The 11956-nt window shown below is 42.8% G+C and overlaps 2 protein-coding genes across 2 annotated transcripts; one reads left to right on the top strand and one right to left on the bottom strand.

Moving 5' to 3' along the window:
- The first annotated feature begins 1700 nt into the window (after positions 1-1700).
- On the top strand, positions 1701-2057 carry LOC124680395. The gene has a single exon (XM_047215464.1). The coding sequence runs from the start codon at positions 1701-1703 to the stop codon at positions 2055-2057; it is 357 nt and encodes a 118-aa protein (XP_047071420.1).
- A 681-nt stretch (positions 2058-2738) lies between these two features.
- LOC124680398 (ALBINO3-like protein 1, chloroplastic) lies at positions 2739-9905 on the bottom strand. The gene is made up of 12 exons (XM_047215466.1): positions 9552-9905; positions 8184-8294; positions 7119-7193; positions 6537-6597; positions 6254-6327; positions 6061-6165; positions 5180-5287; positions 4752-4855; positions 3954-4172; positions 3196-3340; positions 3030-3116; positions 2739-2909 (listed from the first exon to the last, which is right to left on the bottom strand). Exons 1-12 carry the CDS (start codon positions 9903-9905, stop codon positions 2799-2801), a joined length of 1554 nt encoding a protein of 517 aa, XP_047071422.1. The 3' UTR covers positions 2739-2798.
- Positions 9906-11956: the final 2051 nt, after the last annotated feature.

Below are 11956 nucleotides of genomic sequence, written 5' to 3'. Positions count from 1 at the left end.
TTAGCTAGTGCATAAGCGACCATGTTGCTCTCTCTATTAACATGAACTACCCTGTAGTCCTCAAACAGCATCAGAAGTGTTTTTGCCTCATCATACAAGGCCCATTGCTTTGATCTGTTCACAGGCGACTGCAACGTCTTGGCCACCGCGGCGCAGTCGAGATCGATGATCACATGCTGGTGCCCTTGCTCAGCCAACAGGGGGTTAGACTTCCTACCCATTCCTGTTGTCTTCCATCCCTACCATGGATCAAGGGTGGGCTGGATTTGCCATTGCTCACAACATCAAGACCGGGTATTTCATGACCTTCAAGGTCCTCAAGGGCGATGTCTACAATGTCATCATGTTCGACTACAACATGACTAAGGTAGTCAAGAAGTGCCGAGGGCATGATCTAACCCTTGCCATGATCGACGAGTGATTGTTGGTGGTGATTATGTGTCTCTATGTCGTGTTAACCAAGTTCTGTCATATGTGTATGGTTGAGAAATAAGTTCTGATATTATGCATGGTCCGAACTAAGTAATTAAGTTTGTCTTTGTGGTTTAATATGACAGCTTCTACTGTAGTCTGCTTATTGCGGACAGAGATTTGGTGCTCCTGGGCACTAGTGCTCCTGCTACTTTAGAAAAAATAAAAAAACATATTTATCTGTTTCAAAAAAATTAGAAAACAAATCATGGTGTAGATAATGAACTGTTCCATAAACGTGCAAAATTTCAGTTTCAAATACAAAAAATTCTGGGCTACACAAAAATAACAAACGTGTGGATCTGGGTATGCATATTTCAAATCTCCAAATTTAAACAGATTTTGTCTTTTTTGTGTAGTCTACAATATAAAGAATTTCATATTAAAATTTTAAACGCTTGTAGGTTACGTCATTTGTTATGTCTAGATTTATTTTCAGAATTTTTTGAAACGAATATGTATGATTTTCGAAATTTTTTAAACAGCAAGAGCACTGGTGCCCATGAGCCAAAGACACTTTTCGGCTTATTGCTTCTTACTTTTGCACAAATTAACCGGTAACCTGACCACTTGGGGAAGAGGTTATGACATTGTATGTTTTACACACAACCAAATACAACACGTTCAGTTCTTATGAAGCCTAAAACAGTTCACCAAACAACACGGCTTCCGTTTCGTTCACCTCCGAAAAAAGAAGCTTTCAGACAAGCGAACGGGATGCACAAGTTTGCTAAGCCCTTGACCCGGCCCGTGGTCGCAGGCTTAGTGGAGCTAAGTTCCGAGCAACTAAGCAGAGTGATCAGTGGTGTCACGACAAGGAAGAAGAGATTGTGATTCCTTTTAACCTTTGGTATAGAAACCGAGCAACTGTTTTCAGTTGCATATTTTACGCGCCAAGTGCTACACGAGAAATTTGCTTTACCTTTTGTATAGAAAGCGAGCTAAACTGAAGACGTGGACGCACTAGTTTCCAAGAATTTCACTGGGATGCAACCTAACCTGGGACGGCGACGAGCGTGGGACCCGCACAGCCAGCAGTGTCTCACGCCCATTCACCACCGCTCGTATGTGCATGCAGTTCAAACCTCCCGCCAAATTCGCGATCTTCGTTCCGTCGCACATATATACGTGCGCTTCGCCCTGCCTCACGACACGACGAAGACAACAAATCTACCTCGCTAGCTCGTTCCAAAAGAATCCCTACAGTTCACACGCGCGCAGCTCACGCCATGGTCGCCGGGCACCGGACGCTGCTCCTCCTCCTGGCCGCCGCGCTGCTGGCGGCGGTGTTCGCCGTGGCCGTGGCGGAGGAGGCGAAGCCGACCATCCTGACACCCGTGGCGCAGACCCCCGTTGGGTCCTTCGAGGGCGACAAGCCGGGTGCGGACGACGCCATGGACGATGAAGACGCCGCGCCCGTCGGAGCACCCATCGGCACCACCATGACCGAGCCCAAGCCTGAGCTCACCACCCCGCCCGGCGGCGCAGGGGAGGGCACGCCAGCTGCTAGCGCCGCCTCTTCCCTCGCAGCCCTGGCTGGCTTTGGCGGTGCCGTGATCGCCGCCGCCGGCGTCCTATCCTTCTGAGCTCCAAGGGAGATCGATTGATTATTTCGTTCCGTCTGGGGTCGCCGGCAACGGCAAACCCTGGCCTTCACCCAGGTCTACCTCTCTAGTATATATCTAAGCACACTGACTTGCACATCCTTTATCCATGTGTGATAGCAACTGCAAATGCACGAGTAAATTCTGAGGTGTATATGTAACGTGTGCATACACTGATGGTAATCTCTTGTGTGTAACATTTTATTTCTAATGCTGATCTCTTGTAAAACATTCTATTTCTAATGCCTGATCTCTTGCACAACTTTCTACTTCATTTTTCATGTTAGATCGAGGAGTAAAGCATTATTTGAGAAGTTTGCAGCAGATCATCTTATGTAACATGTCACCGTGATATTGATAATCAATCACCGGAACAATTTTGGGGTGTTAACTGCTAAGTGCTAATTAAGTATAGGGTTCTCATAGGTCAAAACCTTCCCCCAACATCCAAACTGAAAATACACTAGAGACGTGAACAGTCCTCTCCTGATAGCGATCTACGAGCTATGCGTACTCTACATCTCTGTCTCTAAAATAGAAGAAAAAAAAAGGCTACGAGCACTCCAGCATGGTTTGCATTTCAAACAATCTCGCCGCCCAGTAAATCATCTAGCCCGTGATCTTTGAACGATAAGCATACTGATGCAGCACAGCATATGGGCTAGAGCTGGTCGATGACCATATTAAAACCACTGATAGATTTGTGCCACCAGCCTCCATTCATTACACTGCGTCGTTTCCATTCTCTTGGTGTCTCAATTCGTCGTCAGTTGGCGAGGTAGGGTTGCTTACTGAAGAATGGTTGTCAGTGTCAGTTGCTTCTGGAATTGTTACCTGTACAGCAGAACACCTTTGTTAGAATCTTTCAAGCTATGATTGATCGAAAGCAGATAGAGTTTTCATGTTTGTGAGTATTGTCAGACAAAAATATGCTCCAGGGCAAGAAGAAAATACCTCTTCTGTGTCTGGATATGTTTCATTTGTGCCATGGCTAAGTCCACCATTGCTACTGGCGGAGATAGGTTCATTTTCATGGGATTCCTGTTTAATGTTGGGCAACAGCAGAGACATCATTTCAGTCTCCAGAAAAGTTGAAATGTCAATCAACAAAATAACTAACCTCTTCATCTTTGCTGTCTTCAGCAGAGGCATCAGAACTCTGTTTTCCATCAAGGGTTTCAGATTCTATGCCAGCCTCTTCCATTATTTTTGGTTGTTCCAGAAGCTGTTTTCTTCTCGATTCTTCCTCCATTAATTTCTTAAACCTGAATAAAAAAATGCACAGAGAATATCACCATATTTGCACTGTCAGGGTTAACAGGACAAAAAAGGAAATCTATTAATCCTTCAAGCAACGCATGGCACCCTGCATTTTTTTTTGCTGGTCCACGTCTAGAATTCAATGGTTTATAGCTCTCAGGTCACTGACCTTATTTAGCAATGACAGGAGTGGTTGTCCCTTTTTAATGAGCAATAAGCCCGAGTTAAATGTGGCACAGAATCAATAAATCGTATGCCCAAAGCTCCTAATAGTACCTAGGCACAGCTAGGATGCTGAAGACACATGATGCAAGAGTATAACTGAAAGTGATGCACTGTACAAATTCTCTGTTTGGGTACAGATAAGACAACATCAACGCAAACACATGTATATATGGTGCAAAGGACAAAAGGATGTGGTGCAGTGCTCATAGTTCATATGAAGGTTTTACCAGATTCATATGCATCCGCAGCTAATATGCTTTCCAAATAGTTTGTTATTGTGACTTGTAAGGATCTTGGATGATCTTGGATTCAATGGTTTAGAGACCATCATAACATTAGTGCTGAGATAGTACATGCATTGAACAGCAATCTTAAGCAATATCTAAGGATTACCTTCCACCACGCTGTGGTTCACTTGGTTTTGGCACTTGACCAGGCTGGGGTTTACCATCTTTCCGGAGAGACTCGCTCTTATCAGCCGATTCAGATTTTTCAACATTAGTTGATTCTTCTCTAGCAAGCTTGTCAATATATTCTTTTACAGGATTTTTGGCACCTCCCAGCTTTTGAAGCCACACTTGCTGTGCACTGCTAAGGACATTATTTGTAAGCCTGCAAGAAAAGTACAACTAATGAAAACGACAAACATAAAAATGTAACACAGAAAATGACAAATGAACTGGCTAGCTCTGATGATGGAATGTTCATATACGTTCACCAAAAACCAAAAGGCATGCAATAGTCGTCCTATAACATAAAACTAGGGTGCAACCAGTCAGTGTTAAAAGCAAATCAAAGCATGAGAACTTCATCGCCATCATGTAGCACGCTACAGTCTAGGCACAGCTAGCATAGGTATAAAAATATGAGAAATGCTCCAATAAGCCTATGGGCAGGCTCCTCACCAAGTCACCATTGCCTGATAGTGAATACGCTAACCCAGAGTGGAAAGTAACATCATCAGCTCAAGTCAAACCAAGCTTGTTATAGACCACAACAGGCAAAGCGACCATGTTTTGCACCTCAGTGCAAGAATTAACCATCAGCAGGATTAATAACAGACAAGAAAAACCAGCTATTGCGTGCATTCTAATGGGCCAACCTCTACTTACAACAAGTTATGATCAAAACCTTATGTCATAGACATGTTTTGCATAACAAACAATTGAAATTTGTCCAACGTATGCTTACCAATATAGACTCAGTCCAGAAGGAACGGAAAGAGCAAAATAACCAATTAGCAAAGGCAGGAACTTCAGTGCAGCTTGGGCACCTTGCTGGCTAGGATCATTGCTCTGCAAAACAAGGACATGAAAAACAGTAAGTTAAAATAAAGATAAATCTCTGGCATCATAAAACAAAGGAGCTGTGTGGCCTTGATCTTTGTGTTTACAGAGCTACTATACAGATCTTTACAGCTTAGCTAGAAAGAAGCAGAGAAAGGCAGTCGTGATGTGCATATTTGAAGAATCATGATTCATGACTAATTCAACTAGTATAATCAAGGCAGCCAACAGCTAGCATTGTACTGTATTTAGTATTTATTACGAGCACCATAGTCTGCATAGGCAAAATCAAACTGATAAGAAAATTCCATACCAGCACCTAACAAATCTAACCTGTGATGGTTGCATTATCTGGGCAGATACGTATTGCGAAATAACCAGAAGGGCTGGTAGGACAAGGTATGCCAGAGTGTCCGACCAGCCAAGTGGTGGATGGCCATCCTACAACATCATGAATTATGATCTCAAAATATATATAAAAAACATCATGAATTATATTATTGAAAAAAATATGGAGAAAACTCCACTGACTGCCAAGTGTCTCAACACTCGAAATTTTCAGGAGCAGAATTAAACTAGATGTGCCTACTTCTAAAACCATGATTTTAAAGCACCTGGAGCTTGCAACACATATGCATCAAAATAACATGCCATTGCAATTTTCTAATGTCATCAAGTAAATTACACAAAGTTATGAATAACCTTACCAAGTAGACCTCAATTCTGCAGTAGCATTTTGCACGTAGATAAAATGGCTGCAGATTGTAGAATATAGAAATATCTACCAAAGGCGATAAATATCGTCACCAGTTCATGGATCATGGAATTACATTAAAAGCATGATTTCTGCAATGCCTATCATGCACACAGCATACATATACGTGTACCATTTCTTTAATACAGGTAAACAGAAACAAATCTAATCTAAGCAAGAACGTAATCTGTTGAGACAACGAAAACGTGAGCAAGGATAAATTTTCTATGTAACACAACAATGTTGAAATGAAATACTTGAGCATAACATCGCAAAGAATCAACATGACCGTTAACCCTATAGATTGCATTTAAGTTAGGGGTGATAAGTAAAACTACGTTACTGTGTGATTGCTAAGCAAGAGTGATAATGCACAAAAATAAATCTAGTGTTACTTGACCCTATAACGAAGGAACAAAAGCTGGATCTACCATGGAGTTAACAAGTCCTATGTGATTACCGTAAACGGGAAAAGCCAGGATATTCCTTGGCCACTTTGTCGAGCAGCAATTGTTGTTGGACCAGCCAAAGAAGGTATCCAGAAAAAACCTTCATTAAGAAGTCCCTTGAAGATAGACACATTAGGTAATATAGATGATCAGTATTAAACAAAAAGAAGAATGACCAAATGACGAATGTTTAATCATATCAACCTCATTAGCTACATTAGACAGAGCTCTGTATAGACCAATCCAGACTGGTATTGTCACAAGAGTAGGCAAGCATCCTGGTGCAGAAAAATGCCAAACAAAACTGCATGTAATCAACAAAACGAAAAAAAAAAAAAAAAAAAACCTCAATAGAAAGGTAACAACTAGTAATAGATTAAGAAAGTTTGAGATCCAACTAAAGCAGTTCTACTATGTGCATTGATCTTTGAGGGGCTCACACTGAGTAACTGTTATGAAAAATACCAATCATATTATTTATAACTACCTGCAAGTGGATCAACGCCAGACAACTTATATATACGAGCAGTTTCGAGTTGTATCCTTTCCTGGAAAATAAAAATAATAACTTAAGAGACAATAGTGGGTTCAGTAATATTCTAAATCTATTGGTACGATCTATAATGCACTTTGTACATCCGTTGCACTTCATCAGCCAAGTGCCAACTGAGTTTCTTTAGGAGATCATTTGCTTACATGCATTTTATCTGATATATGCACTTTGAGAATAATTACCATATGTTTTTGAAGACATTTGGATAATACCTCACTTAGCTGCATGTCCTACTTTGGAATGAGTTTACCCTACATCAGAATTCAATCATGAGGCTTTCTCGCGAAACATCTTGACAGCTCTATGAGGAAAATAAAATAACTAGATGATGGATGTGTCTTTCACTTGATGTGGACCTTAATGTATATTTATTTATTTGTGTATAATCAATTGATGAGAAGAAGTTGCAAGGTTTATCATGTCAGTGGTCTGCTATGAACATTGAAGAATCCAATGTAAGACCATGTGCAATATGTCAATAAGTTACACGTGCAGCAGTTTATACATAATACAGACCTGATCCCCAGCATAACGTTCTTGGATAGCTTTCACTTGAGGTTGAAGTGATCTCATTGCAAGTGCAGACTCAACCTATATGGAACAAACAAAACACGAGATTCACTATTGGAAAGAGGAATATCAGAAAATTTTATGCACTTATTTTAGCACCAAGTGACATTGCAAAACCTGATTCTAGCATGTAATGTACAGAAAATCCTATAACTCTTGCAATGGATACTAATACTCCTTAACATATCACATTTCAAGAATTGTTACAATAATGATACTAAGATATGGTAAGTTCAAATCCAAACACTTAAACAAATATCAGGTCCGTTCGTACACGAGTCATAAGTGCATGATTGCCAAAAATTAATATGCATATAAATTGTGACATAAAAGCTCAATGCACGAATGTGACAGGGTGTGCTTTTAAATTCTCATTTATTACCAATAGTAGGTAATGCTTGAATGAAATAATAAATTCAGAAATCAGAAGACTTAATGTCATCAATTGTTTTGGGCCAGAGGTTCTTTCCCAGGCGAAACACATGTGATTCACATTGTCCTGTGAAACAGGTCCCACATTAAAGTTTCTGTCACATTGTACAATTCATGTATTGATTACTGGTTCAGTTGAGAGGGACCTGCAAGGTACCACCATCTAATAGAATATGTTTTAAACTACAAGTAGTGGAAGGTCGAAAGAAAACAGTGTCCTATGCCAGATATGCATCGTGTCTTCATGTATTGATGAATATCAAGATTATTTAGTTGAGCTGTCCATCACAGTGTTTCGAAAGTTAGGTGATGGTAAACCATACTAATTTCCAATGAGAGTTGAGTCGAAGTGCAGACATATCATATATGCAGAATGCATCTTAGAAGAACGAAAAAAAAAATATCTGCCACAATGCACACTTTTAAGTACTAAAACCCTTGTACGAGTAACTTTTGATCATGTTCCGGAAAAATAGTGAGCATCCTTCCCTACCAAAATCTTAATTTGAATAACATGTACTACAATCAAAATTCAGTTATACTTATATCACAGACTAGCAATATGGCAAACAGATTTACCTGCTTCTTTGTGAGAGGAAAAGTGGCCCCCTTAATCAGAACTGTTAGGAGGATGATCGCAAAACCATATGGGTAAGGTATATGTAAAGTTGACAGACCACCTTTCAGAACCTGCCAATGGGGGAAAATGTATAACTCCTAGAAATGTGTTCAAGACTTCAAGCATGATTAAAAGTAAGACAAAAAGGATATTTGAACTAGCGGGCACACATGTGAACAAAAACACTTTTACTAATAAGTTCATACCTATAAAGTGCATTCATAGGATAAGTTGATAACATCCACAAGAACGGACGAAAACAGAAAGTAATGAACAGGTAAACTTGCTCTCTTCATCTTCTGTTACAGTGAAAAGCCAAGTCTTACTTTCCAAACTTAGCATCATCAATGTGTGTTTGAAACGTGGGACATGTACACCAAGGTTTTTGAGTTGCTGATTAGCTGGGAACTAATCGCCAAGTCGTTTTCCCAAAATCAGGGCGACCCATGGCGACTATACAGCGACTTTCGTTGACTAACAGCCGAGCCAGAGGGGTAGCTACTCGACTTGGCTCGGCGACTCAAAAACCTTGATCTACGCATCATTTTTGATATCCAGTAATCCGTTTCCCCAAAGAAGAAATAGATCTCAAGCTGCAGAAACTATACTAGTTAGCAACACTGCTCGTGAAACGAACACCACTATTCATTGTTTTGTCTTCCTAACCAGCCTCTATTTCCTTCCGAAAATTCAATGAGACTGCTGCAGCAGTTGCAAGAGAAAACCAGTCCTCACAAAACCTACTAGGCCTCAAGTACAGCGGCAATTTCAGCAGAGATACAAACCGTATGATGCCAAATCTACACAAGTAAAGTATATACCGGTAGGGCATGTCGAATAGTTGATCGGTTTGGGTTTTAAACCTAACTCCCCAAGGCTATCTAGTAACACCATTAGAGAGAGCATGTTGAGAAATTCCTTGTAACAGTAGCAACTCAACAATCCCTGAACTGGAATTGCCCAGCTGGTTGCTCTCGGAAAGCATTGGTAATCTAAGCCAGTAGATTTCCGTTGTTTCCCAAAACCATATGCCACGGATTCGTCAGCACGGAAAGGGCGTACCCCACACCATCACACGCTACAGGCGAGTGTATCCCCGAAACGGAGCGAATGCGCGTGATCACACGCGGCACGCAACTAGGCACACGCACGCGCGCGCGCGGAGAGGAGGAGCCCCTGTGCCTGAATCGGCCGAACAAAGGCCGCCCGAGCGCGGACGCGGCTGACGCGAACGCGGCGGTTTAAGCGCGCGCGGGGGCGGGATGAGGACATGAGGTGGCGGCGGTCGTGGTGGTCGGGCAAGGGGGCTGGGGCAGGGCAGGGCGCACCTTGAGCACGGTCTCCATGGAGGCGGTGATCCCGGAGAGCCAGTCCCCCGCGCGTGCGGCGGCCTCCTCCTTGGCCCCGCCCTCCGCCGCCGCCGCCACGACCGCGGCGTCCGCGACGGTGTAGAGGAGCGCCTCGACGCGGCCGAAGAGGTCGGCGACGTCGTCGATGCCTCCGCCGCCGCCGCCCCACCCGAGCGCCGCGACCGGGCGCAGGAGGGCAACCCGGCCCCCGCGCGCGGGGGAGGGCGCCAGGCGGGGGAGGACGAGAAGGGGAGACGAGGAGGGCCGGGAGGGCAGGGCTAGCGGGGTCTGGGGGCGGTGTGGGATGCGGAGGTGGAGGTGGGGCGCCGCCATTGGGGTGGGGAGAGGGAGGCGGTGGCCGGCGATTGGGGTGGACGCTGGTGGTTTGGTCGGAGCGGCGAGTGAGTTGGACTTGTGTATAGTCTAGTTAATAGACTAGAGCTCCGTAGCCAGTTTGATCTACACCTCCATCAAACCCAAGGTTCTGGCGTTTTTATAAGCCGACTAGGGAACATCCTTTAGGGCATCGATTTAATACGCTACCCACACAATTGTAATACGTACCGTGTGTTGTATACAGAACTACTAGCAGGCGGTAGCGATCCTCCACCGAGGGGACGTGAACCTGGGTAAACCGCCTACACCGTCCCGAGCATCCCGTTGTCCAGTTCCAATGCTAACCTTGGTCGTGAGTACCCCCTCATGGCACTATCGTTGACTAAGTAAAGAAAAGGTATCAGAGTGATCCGGGAATGGAGCACTAGACAATAGTTAAAAATATCCATAAGTGCCTAAAGGTGAGTAAGGACATGTTTCTTGTCTATGGTGGTGAAAGTTTTCAGAATCGTGGTTCTAAATCGGATCGAAACGTCTACGATAGGATCAGATATTGTAGGATCTTAACTGTCAGAATCGTAAAATCTCAGATTCTACTTTATAAAATCGTAGAATCGTTCCACTCAATTTGGGTCGTAAATTCGTAAAATCCCATAATAGAATTATGGATTCTGATAACTATACTGATAAAGAGCTCACCATAAAATGTTACGTCAATGCTAGATTCAACATTGGCACAGGTGACTGGAAATCTTAATGAAAATCTCAATGGGGGCACGTATGTAATTTGAATGGTGTAGCCTTGGGTTGGAGGAGTTCCAAGCAAAGTGTCATTGCAGTATCTAAAACAGAAGCAGAGTATATAGTTGCTTCGAAAGCGGCGCAGGAAGCAATGTGGCTGAAGGAGTTCATTTCTAAACTTGTTGTGGTTCCAAGAGCGTTGGACCCTATGGTTATCTACTATGACAGGACATGTGCCATAGCTAACACCAAGTATCCAATGTCTCACAAGAATTCCAAACATATCAAATATCGTTTTCGCACCATTTGTGAATGTGTCAACGAAGGTGGCATAAAGATTTGTAAAGTGCATATGGATCTAAATGTTGCAGATTTGTTGACTAAACCTCTTCCACGTGCAAAACATGATCAACACTAAGAGCCATGGGTGTTAGATTTTACAAATGTAAACTAGATTAGTGACTCTAGTGTAAGTGGGATACTATTAGAAATATGCCCTAGAGGCAATAATAAAGATTGTTATCATCATATTTTTTGTTCATGATATATATTTATATTCCATGCTAAAATTGTGTTAACCAGAAACATAAATGCATGTGTGGTTTCACAAACAACAATGTGTGAATGTGTCCCTAGGAAGCCTCTACTTGGCTATAGGTCGTTGATTAATGATGGTTATGGTTTCCTAACCATGAACATGAATTGTCAGTTAACAAATGGATCATGGCATTCGAAGAGGCTTGCCGTTTTACTTGAGTACTTCCTTGTGAAGAGGGGGTGCCAACTCGGTGACATAGGCATCCCGAATGGGCCTGCCGAATAAAGTACCCGAGGATGTTGCCTCACAGTCCTAGGTTTCAAAAAAAAAAGTACCCGAGGATGGTTGGAGGCCCACGACCCAAAGTTTATGAAGCCCATAAGCCCAACAAGCATCGATATGGAAAATAGAGATAGATTAGGAATAGTCTTGTTGTAATACGGGAAGGACTCGTGTAACCTCCCGGACTTTGTAACTTGTGCGAGACGAAAGCCCCGGCTCTACCTCCTATATAAAGGGGATCCGAGGGGGAAAGAAAGGATCGAATCATTATCAACACAAACCCTAGTTTTCATGGCCGAGTACCTGTTTCGGATGAACCTTCAAGATCTACTTACCCTCTACTTTCCGTGAAACCCTAGTCTACAACTTGTAGGCATTGACAAGTTAAACCCTTGTCAATTGGCGCTGTCTGTGGGAATTGGAGGTGACAAGGAGCTGATCTCGATGGCATCGTTAACATCGACAACATCATTACTAGCAAGCAACA

Source organism: Lolium rigidum, unplaced genomic scaffold (genome assembly GCF_022539505.1).
Source record: "Lolium rigidum isolate FL_2022 unplaced genomic scaffold, APGP_CSIRO_Lrig_0.1 contig_15296_1, whole genome shotgun sequence".
Classification (NCBI taxonomy): Eukaryota; Viridiplantae; Streptophyta; class Magnoliopsida; order Poales; family Poaceae; genus Lolium; species Lolium rigidum.
This window is presented reverse-complemented; position numbering and strand designations above follow the sequence as displayed.

Bases quoted from the DNA above. Each gene is read 5' to 3' on its own strand.
- LOC124680395 (XM_047215464.1), top strand. From the start codon at position 1,701: ATGGTCGCCGGGCACCGGACGCTGCTCCTCCTCCTGGCCGCCGCGCTG.
- LOC124680398 (XM_047215466.1), bottom strand. From the start codon at position 9,905: ATGGCGGCGCCCCACCTCCACCTCCGCATCCCACACCGCCCCCAGACC. The intron at 3,341-3,953 runs GTAATCCTTAGA...TTTTTTATTCAG, and splicing joins GAACCACAGCGTGGTGGAAG to GTTTAAGAAATTAATGGAGG. The intron at 3,117-3,195 runs GTTAGTTATTTT...AACATTAAACAG, and splicing joins AAGACAGCAAAGATGAAGAG to GAATCCCATGAAAATGAACC.